Here is an 11,098-nt window from a genome sequence, read left to right as displayed (position 1 = left end):
GGGAACCAGGTGGAGGTGAGCTATGGGGGGAAAAAGGAACAACTGTAATAATCTGAACAATAAAGATTTATTAATAAAAAATAATAATAATGTTAAACTTTCATGAAACTATCAGAGATAAAGATATACTCTATCAGTGGCCTCTGATGTTATAAAATTAATGGAGTCCCAGTCTAAAAATATATATAAACAATTTCTCAATTTGAAGTTTAACATAGGTTAAAATTATAATAAACTTATAACTCTTTTAAGACATTTAAACAACATACCACTAAGTCTTGGTCTTGAAGTAAGTTACAAATTGCCTCATATAACATGGGTCTTAAGTCAGACTTGAATTTCACAGAAACCCACTGACCGATGAGCCAAATCACCCTGCGTCGCAATGGCTTATACCTAGATAGGAAAAAATAATTAAATTAGAATGTTAAATATTTTAAGAAATCTATTTCACTCAGCATATTTCATCGTTTAAATATAAAATAGTATAATATAAAGCAACCTACATTCTTATGCAAAAGATTTAAAGCTACTTCTAAATGTACCTCAGTACAAATCCTAATAATAAAGTACTGGTTAAAAAATTTAAAACTTCTTAGGCAGATATACTATAAATCTGATTATTTTGTTTTAAAGAACTATAACCTAGATATGGACATAAAAAACATGTCTGGGGATTTCAAGATGGCGACAGAGTAGGTGGGTCTTTCTTTGTACCTCCTCCCAGAACCAAAGTGGAAATAAAACTAAATTGGGTAACATTTAGCCTGAATTACCAACTGAAGACTAGCTGAAGAGGAGACTTTTAACAAGGAAGGGCAGAAAGCAACTAGAGACTGGTAGGAAGGGCGGGATCATGAGAGGAGCATGAGTATATGGAACAGACTGACCAATGTCAGAATGGAGAGGGCGACTATATAAAGGAAGGTGAAGATATTAGCTAAAGAACATATATGCATAGCCCATGGACACAGACAATAGTGTGGAGAGGGCCAAGGTAAGGGGGACAGGGACTGGATAGAAGTGGCAAAGGGGGGAAAGATAGGGAATATTTGCAATAGTGTCAACAATATAAAATTTAAAAAATATATAAGGTGTCCCAAAAAATATAAACACTCTTTTAACAGCTGATAACTCGCTTAATTTTGAAAATGAAGTGCATATTAATGACTTTATAATCATTCAAAGTGTGTGTATCAGCTGATAATTCACTTAATTTTGAAAATGAACTATATGTTAATAAACATTGACTTTATAAATCATTAAAAGTGTCTATACATTTTTGTGGGGACACCCTGTACAATTAAAAACAAAAAACAAGTCCATTTCTGTTCCTCAAGCAACCAAAAACAGTTATTTCAAATAGGCATAACTAGCTAATATCCCAAACCCTAAGAATAGTGAAGCCCAATGAGTAATAAAGGTGCTCCTGTATTCAGTTTTTCAATTCCAATTCTGTTAATCACCTAAATATTATATTTCTAAAAATGTGAGCGATTTCTAGGCTTATAGGAAATACTATATAAATTTAACATTGATTTCAGCTAAACTCTTTAATTTTGTTAATGGTGTTCCACTACAGAATTTGACTCAGATTATCAAAAAATAATGATTTATATTTTAAAAGTTGTAGAACATTTGCAGTAACATGTACATACATTTATTTTCTGTGGTTATCTTTGCCAAAGGATATGACAGTCTTTAGGCAGTGATAAAAATCACAAAGCTATAATTATAATCAACTGCATCAAGAATTTCATCCACAAAGTCTCTTCTTGATAGTATAATAAATTATAGTTACAAAATATTTACTTCTGGGTGTAAATGGAAAAAGTGAATGAATATATCACATTTTTAAGAAAATTAAAATCTTATAAAATGATCAATCACATAGAATTACTCATCAAAGATGCAAAATGTGTAAGTATCCCTGCCCTCAAAACTTTATCATACACCTAAAAGAATTAAAGAATGCAAAGCTCTATACTAAAATTTCAGAAAAGACAAAGAGAACACTGGGAAGAGGGAGATGAGATTTGAACAGATTTTAAGATATAGAGTATTCTGGGCAAAAAGCTGGGAAAAAAATGCCAGTTCAATGGATATGAACTGTTTGAAGAAAGTTAGAGGTGGAAGTAAACAACACTTTTATAGAGTTAATGAAGGAACCACAGAACCATCAAATTTGGACTGATATCTTTAAGATTACCACATTCAACATTCTATTTCAGATAAAAAGAATGAAATTTTGAAAAGTGAAATTGCAAGATCACAGTCACTTCTGGACAGAATTAAGATTAGGGGTCAGCCTGGCCGGTGTTGTTCAGTGGTTGAGCATCAACCTGTGAACCAGGAGGTCATGGTTTGATTCCTGGTCAAGGCACATGCCTGGGTTGCAGGCTCTATCCCCAGTGTGAGGTGTGCAGGAGACAGCCAATCAATGATTCTCTCTCATCACTGATGTTTCTATTCCTCTCTCCCTCTCCTGTCCTCTCTCTGAAATCAATAAAAACATACTTAAAATACAAAAAGATTAGGGGTCAGTTTGTTCCTCAAAGTGTGGTCCTTGGACCAGCAACATCATTATCCTGGAAGCATGATAGAATCACACAAACTGACCCATATCTCAACCCATAAGCTAAACCAAAACCTGAATTTTTAACAAGATCATCAGATGATCCATATACACATTAACGTTTGAGAAACACTGATCCATATCAGCTCTGACCCAAAAGAAATAGAATGCAAGCCAGTGTGTAATTTTTGGTACCACACTAAAATAAGTAAAAAAAAAAAAAGAAGTGAAATTTTTTAGTATTTTTATCTCAATACATCTGAAATATCATTTCAACATGTAATCAATACATATTTTATATTGGTACAGTATTTAATTTTTAGTTAATTAAAATTAATTTCCTCAATTGCACTAAGTACATTTCAAGTCCTCAATAGCCACATATACTAACTACTGTACTGGACAGCACAGGTCTAGACTAAATAGCCTCTAGGGTGTAAGGACAATCAAACTTCACATTTGTCTCCCTGCTGAAGACTTTCTCTCTATCAAAGGCTCACTAGCTCCCTGAGAGCAGAATCACAATCCATCTTATTCACCATTGGCTCTACAGGAAATGGCAAATTCCAAATGTTGAAAATATTTGTTGCCCTAGCCAGTTTGGCTCAGTGGATAGAGCATCGGCCTGGGGACTGAAGGGTCCTGGATTCAATTCCAGTCAAGGGCACATGCCCGGGTTTCGGGCTCAATCTGCAGTAGAGGGTGTGCAGGAGGCAGCAGATCAATGATTCTCTTTCATCGCTGATGTTTCTCTCTTTCTCTCCCTCTCCCTTCCTCTCTGAAATCAATAATATATATATATTATTTAATCAATAATATAATCAATAATATATTTCTTTATATATCTATTAAAAATATTTGTTGACTGAATAAATGATTGAATAATTGAATGAATAAGTAGCTACTTACTGATCTACTTACAGATCTATAATTTTATGGGTGTAAATATTCATAAAATGATCCATATATGGATGGCCTTCTTTTTTTTTTTTTTTTGTTATAAAAATTTTTGTGAGTTTATTTGAGCCAAACTGTCGACATATGCCGGGAAGCAGAACCTCAACGAGTTGAGATAGTGCTCCATGGATGGCCTTCTTATTCACTCATTAATGTAGTCAAGAAATGTTAACTGACCTATAATTATATTCTCGACATTCTCATGGGCACTACATCTACAAAAATAAATAACCAAACTGAACATTTCAAAACAAGAAAAAAGTCTCTTGCAATCTTTTTTTAAGCCTATAATATTAAGCTAAGAAAAAATTTATAAAAACTATATAAGACCGCTTACCTTCAAATTTACTCACTCAGTACCCAAAATTAAAATAATTAGGCAAATACTTAAATGTGTCCAAATGCATTTTGCCATTGTATCTTCACATCCTACTGTACCCTCTCCCAAGACTTGTAGCATGGTTTGTGTGTTCTCATCCCTTCCTTCTAACTTTCGTTAGACTGCTTCTGACACTAGACCTACCCCTTTGCTAGGTCTCCAAATGATTTCCTTTCATACACATTTTCTTCCTATAATTCGGAGACCTCCAGTTCCCTAAACTTTGCTTAAAATTTCATCTTTCCTATACAAACTATCTTATCTAATATCAAATACTTCATAAATACTGCATTCACATTTGAAATAAAAAAACATAATAACAAACTGTTTTGCTTGTACATAAGGTTCACAAGTCTTATTCCATTCTACACTAGACACTATCAGCTAAGTCATACCATGACTTTTTTAAAGCAAATTTTCTGCTTTATCTTCATGAGAAAATCACTATGGTAAAATAAGTGTATAATGAACACAGTTTTATACTTGCCTATTGTGAGTGACTTGTAATTCTGGAAGAAGCTGGTTTTTAAACCACTGATCAAAATCAACACTGTCAAACAGCTCAAAAGCCGCTAATCCAACAGCATTATACACTAAGGAGAAGATTTAAGAAAAAAATTTAAATATCAGATACTGAGCCAAATGCAAGTGCCCTTAGAAGAAACTTAGTGTTAGGAACTACTTGGAAACATGTGATGTGTTAATAAAGGGAAATGTAAAATATGTTAATCATAAAAATTATGTAAATAGTCATTTTAGAAACATTAAGCATTAAGTTACTTTATTCTCTGTTTTTCCTAAATAGTCCTAGTGCTTTCAAACAGAAAATTACACTTATTTTAAAATATTTAAGTCAAAGTATAAAAATTATAAAAGAGCATCTGCTTCCAAATGAGTACCAATGTTTTATGATCTGATCCCTACTTACTCTCTCTCCAGTCTCATCTCTCACAAACCCCTTAACTTCTATGTTTCAATTAAGCTGAAATGCAACCAGTTCAAAACATAACTGTGCTCGCTCCTTTTCCCTTTTGTACATGCTCCTGCTTCTGCCTGTACAGTCGTCCCACACCACTCTCTCCTCTGCTAACTCCCACTTATTCTTGTGTTCTCATATTACACTTCTTTAGGGGTCTTTTGCAATACACACCAAAACTACCTGTGTTTTTTTCACAGTACTACATGACTATCACCTACTTTAGTATTAACCAACTGGCACTATCTTATAATCAGTTTTCTGCTTGCTTGGTTATCTCCCTACCAGATAGTTACAATATTTTAGGAACCCTTATATCCTAACTCCCAGCATAACACCTGCCACAAAACAGACATATTATCTACTGAAGAAAGAAATGTTTCTAAACCACTTTAGTTTAACATACCAGCATCTTTGATTAATAGTGCATTCATATCTTCCACATTAGTGGGCCCTGAAAAAATAAGTATCAGTAAAAGTAAATAAAATTAGTTATTAATAAATATTTTATTTAAACTCAATTTGTTAGTTTCTTGATTCAGTTAAGCACAATATATTTTATAATATTAAATATACATACAGGTGTTTAGGGAAAGTCGAAGTTTTGTTATCATCACCATTAGAGAACACAGGTACATGTAAGGCCACATTGCAATTTAAAAAACACATAACATATAACATTTGTAAAATTTTGTATCAAGCAACAATGCAGAAAAATATATGCCACACATTGCTAACTATTGTATTATACCCTGATTATATAAGAAAATTCTTAAATTTAAAAAATATGAGTCTCCCTCCCCCGAAAAAATAACAAGAATGGGAAATCCACACAGTATACACTAAACCAGGGGTCCTCAAACCTTTTAAACAGGGGGCCAGTTCACTGTCCCTCAGACCACTGGAGGGCCGGACTATAGTTTTAAAAAAAACTATGAACAAATTCCTATGCACACTGCACATATCTTATTTTGAAGTAAAAAAACAAAACGGGAACAAATACAATATTTGTATTTGCATGTGGCCCGCGGGCCGTAGTTTGAGGACCCCTGCGAGTCTAAACATTAAAAAAACAAAAACAAAAAAAAAACAGGTTATGAAAGTGACAATAAAATGAAAGGTTCAAATGTGAAACTTTAGAATATAAAGTTGGCAGTCAATGTAATACCATCCAGAAAAGAGAATACCATGGTAAAGACATGAAAAACACAGTTTACTTAATAAGTACATTTCTTCAGAATAGCAAGATTTCTAACAAGTTTATCAAAGCACTTTTCTGCTCTTAAATATGAATTCTTAAGCTCACTAGTCTAATAAGATACAATAAATACTGCCCGAAATAATCAGATTAGTCCAGACCTAGAAAAAGAACTAAACTCTGAAATCACTGAAAACCTTACCAGCATTCAGCAACTTATTAGAGTGTAACTTAAATAGATTATCCACTTCCCTTCAGTGATTTAAAAAAATAAAATGGATAGGAGAAAACAGAAATAATGTTCCAAGCTCAACAGAAAAGGTAACTGAAGCAGTATAAATGTTATCGAATTTAAAAATCTGTAATCCTGCATTAAGAAATTAGTAAATAACTGTACATTAGATATCGAAATATATTTTCATTTTCATATGAAAACACAATTAACACTCAAATTATTTTTAAAAATTACCACAGTAAAACTTGGCTGATAGCTCATTTTCCCCTCAGTTTATAATTTAAGCAGAAACACTCTATTAATTTTTTGAGGGGTAACTAAAGGCTAAAAAGTGAGCTATCCTCTAACTACTACAAACAAGATCAGGAATCTCCTTCTCTACAGAGATTACCTTGTTGTTATTTCCTGACATCACCATTTACTCAGTCCTTGATCCCTTACAATGTGATTCCTAGCCCAACCAATCAAATAATCTATTGTCTCAAAGATTCTGCTGCCTTCTTTCCTCTCACAGCAATGGACACTTCTGACATGCTCTTCTCCAGGATTTACCCTCATCCTTCTCTTTTTATCTCTGTGATAGTTTCTAACCCAGCTTTGATGCAGGGCCTCCATGTCCTCATATTCCTAAAGATGAAAGCCTCAGGTTCTGTCCCTGAACCTATTTTCTTCTCCCAAAGTTCCTTATATACAGTCCAAAAGGAAAGCTCTATCTCTAACCACTACTAAAAGCTGCTTTCCCTGTCATTAAGACTCTAACATTCAGGATCATTTCTGATCACTTTCCTTTGGCTAGTATAGTCAATTAGCTGCCAAAAGTCAATGGATAAACAAATAGTTACTGAGTGTGCCAGGCACTGGGAATAATGTGTGAACAAAACAGATGTGATCAATGCCCCCTCCCTGAATGTAGAGCATAGCAGAAAAGTCAAAAATGATAAATCCCTGTTAATAGTTAAATAATTAATTTCTTGTGTACAAAGTATAATGCTAAAAATTTCATCACTTTTTTAAAAATTTTTTATTGTTGACACTATTACAGATGTGCCCCATTTCCCTCTCCCCTCCCCTTTGCCAACCTCCACCAGCCCATGCCACCCCTCCCCCAGCTTTTACCACTCTGTTGTCTGTGTCCATGGGCTATGTGTGCTCTTTGGCTACTCTCTTCCCCTTCTTTCTGTTCCATACATCCATGCCTCTGGTTCTATTTTGTTATCAGTTTATTTTGTTCATTAGATTCCACATATAAGTGAGATCATATGGCATTTGTCTTTCTCTGACTGGCTTATTTCACTTAGTATATAATCTCCAGGTCTCATCATTCTCTTTTAAATCCAATACCTTCTCCCAACTCCCACGGCCACCATTCTGAGGCTAACATTTATTATTTTAACCTTTTCTCACACTACTTGTCACAACATGCTTCAAATGGACTATTTCCCCAAGCAATAAACTTAATTGCCTGCAATTTTGCTTTTGTTGTTAGGTTTACAATAGCAAAATCTATCATACTCAAGGCCTATCCAAGGTCTCCTTTTGTGAATTGTCCACACTTGTTCTCTATCCCAGAGACCACCCTTCAGAAAAGAACACATTTGGTTTTTCTCAAGTTCCTATCTTTATATGACTTAGGAAATTAGGCACCGCACATAGTAGGTACTCGCAAACTATTTTAATTAAACATTAACCAATAAGATATATCAAAGCATCAAAAATATACCTCACCTTGAAGTCTTTGCATCATTTCTAGAAGTACAGGAGTAAGAGTCTGATTATATTCATGGAATATATCTATAAATAGTACTTCAGTGCAAGGCTGAAGAGGAAAAAATTTTTTAACAAAAACAATGGTATATTAAACTGATTAATTCTAAAATAAAGCAAAGAGTAGTCATTCTTAAGATCCTAAACCTCTCAGTGGTTTCCAATTCTTAGTGTTTCTTTAAAAAAGTAGATTAATATTTTTTATAATTTATAATTTATAAATTATAATAATTCTAACATATAGAAAGTTTATTTCACTATTTCAATCATTTAGCAGTATGCACTCAAAAATATAAAACTACACAGAGGAAATAATTTACATTTGTAATTAATAATCTTTAAATTAAAAAAGTAATCTGGAGCCACATTAATTTAAAGATTCAGTACTATAAAATGACTGTACAGGAATTAATGTGTTATAAATTATGTATTTTCTTAACAATGGCATAAACCAACAATTCATGAGTTCAATTCACCAGAGTAGTATTTCTTTAAATACAAACGTTAGCAGAAGTCACAGTGTTAGCTACATAATATGAATGATTCATTTTGATTCTTAAAGTACTAAATCACTAGATGTTTCATAAGATGAGAAAATTATAATTAAATGTTGACAGCATTGTGCTTTATGTTAAAGAATCACACACACATATAAACACTAAAATGACAGATGGAATGTGTGTCATCTCAGATATTTGCTTCAAAATAATCCAATTGGGGAGGGAGGATGTATTTATATGAAACAAGTCTATCCATGAGTTGGATAACTGATAAACTAGGTTTTGGACTCAGAGGGTTCATAATATTATACTATATTTTAATATGAAATTTTTCTTAAAAGAAAGTTTAGGTAATATTAAAGCAGAAAATTATTTAAAATATTTGAAAGCACTAGCTAGGCCTGGCCAGATAGCTCAATTGGTTAGAGCATTACCCTGATATGACAAGGTTTTGGTTTCGATCTCCAATCAGGGCTCATTCAAGAACTAAAATAAATGAATGCATAAATACGTGAAACAACAAATCGACATTTCTCTCTTCCTCTCTTTAAAATAAGTAAATAAAATTTTAAAAAAATTTTAAAGCACTAATAATTTGTCTAATTTACAATCTTTGTGGTTTTCTACGTAAGTTTATGAAACTAATACAATATACATTTTTAGAAAAATAACTGGAAATTATGTAAACACAAGTCTTTATAATAAGAATAGTTCAAAGACCACATTAGATAAATTTTCCTCAAATGTTGGCCATATCAATAAATTTATGTCTAACTTTTTTTAATGGATTTCAATGAGGAAGGAGAGGGAGAGAGATAGAAACATCAATGATTAGAGAGAATCATCAATTGGCTGCCTCCTACACATCCACACATGGGTATTGAGCCCAAATCTGGACATGTGCCCTGACCAGGAATCAAACCATAACCTCCTGGTTAATGGATTGATGTTCAACCACTGAGCCACACTGGCCAGGCAATAAATGCATGTTTAAAATGCATTCTATAACTAAAAGCAATGGACTGGTCTCTGAAATCAATTACACCAGATGGTAAGAGAAATAACACACCAACACAAGTTTTACAATTACTGAAATACTTCAGAGGAAATATAAAATGATTATAGCCCAAAAAAGATAGCTTTCACTTTAAAAAAGACCTCGTAATTCTGCAATGACAACTATTTCCCAATCAATTTGACTGCAAAGTAAAGAAAAATTCAGTTTGCATACTGCCAATTTAACCAAAAATAGATTTTTCAGATTAAAGTTCATCACTTTACTAAGTACTTTCTTCATATTGTCAGTGAGAAACAGCTCTTCCATGAGAGCTCAAGAAAAGCTATCAAGGATGCAGATTGTGATGTGGCAAGGCGGTTTATTTATGATGTAATATCAACAGAGTTCGCCTCCTGGCTTCCCAATGTCCCATCTCTCTCCGTCCTGCCATGGAAAAAGTCCAAGCTTGTCTTCAACAAGGCAAAGGCAAAGGCAGTACCCAGGTTTCTGTTTCAAATTCCTTGGGAGCCCCAGGTGGCTATTAGATCCACATGGTTGAGGCACTCCTTTGATTTTGTACCACAAATAAAGCTTGCCACCAAATCTCATCCTCTCTGTGGGTCCCTGGAAATGCTTTTCCTTGTGACACCACAAAAACCCCATTCCCACCAGCAACACTCTCAAATATAGATTATTATAATTATGAATACCTTCTTATCTGTCCCACTTAATGCTTGTAATCTTCAAAAAAGTTTCGTTCTCTACTAACAGTTAATAGAAGTATTAAGCTTTTCCCTATCAATTTTTCTTTTAATCAACACTTACCCTCAAACTGTATTTCCAAGAATCCCCTCCTGTTTCTTCCACTGCTGCAATTAAAATATGACAAATAATGCTCTCCAGAAATGCAATAATGATGTTTCAAAAATCTCAGTTTGAAAAACAAAGATTTTAAATAATATGAGTTTAATATTTCTGTGAATTGTTTTAAACATAACACTGAAAGCAAACCCTTGGGGACACAAGGTCTAACAGATTTCTTTACTAGAAGCTACAGATTATATCTGTGTACATTATAGTCACCTATCAAGTGCTTTCATCCATAAGCATTCTCTCACTTTCATTAAAATTCTGGCTCTGGCCAGTTTGGCTCAGTGAATAGAGCATCGGGCCTGTGAACTGAAGGGTCCCAGGTTCAATTCCGGTCAAGGGCATGTGCCTGGGGGGGGGCTCGATCCCCAGCGGGGGACTTGCAGGAGGCAGCCAATCAATGATTCTCTCTCATCATGGATGTTTCTATCTCTCTCTCCCTCTTCCTTCCTCTCTGAAATCAATAAAAATATATTTTAAAAAATTCTGTATAGAGGAAAGCTCAAAGTACTTTTCCCTTCCAGAATATCTAATATCACCTGATAAACTATCACTACAACCCTAAGAATCATTTCATTTGGTACAATAATCATGTTTTACAAGTAAAAAGAATTAGTGATATTTTCCATAAATGTCTTACATTTAAA

The 11,098-nt window shown here is 33.6% G+C and overlaps 1 protein-coding gene across 2 annotated transcripts in view; it reads right to left on the bottom strand.

Annotated features, from left to right (window-relative positions):
• The window catches only part of IPO11 (importin 11), a 129,632-nt gene that overhangs the window by 82,761 nt on the left and 35,773 nt on the right, over positions 1–11,098 (bottom strand). Inside the window, exons 12-16 of one of the 2 annotated variants that reach the window (XM_005857926.2) lie at positions 10,407–10,450; positions 8,046–8,136; positions 5,294–5,341; positions 4,399–4,504; positions 270–396 (exon numbers count right to left, since the gene is read on the bottom strand). In XM_005857926.2, coding sequence (XP_005857988.1) covers positions 270–396; positions 4,399–4,504; positions 5,294–5,341; positions 8,046–8,136; positions 10,407–10,450 — 416 coding nt within the window. The remainder of the gene's footprint in view (positions 1–269; positions 397–4,398; positions 4,505–5,293; positions 5,342–8,045; positions 8,137–10,406; positions 10,451–11,098) is intronic. The other variant, XM_014548917.1, reaches the window with a different exon arrangement.

This window comes from Myotis brandtii, unplaced genomic scaffold, assembly GCF_000412655.1.
Source record: "Myotis brandtii unplaced genomic scaffold, ASM41265v1 scaffold115, whole genome shotgun sequence".
Taxonomy (NCBI): domain Eukaryota; kingdom Metazoa; phylum Chordata; class Mammalia; order Chiroptera; family Vespertilionidae; genus Myotis; species Myotis brandtii.
The sequence above is the reverse complement of the archived record's forward strand: the minus strand, read 5'-3'. Positions and strand labels throughout refer to the sequence as shown.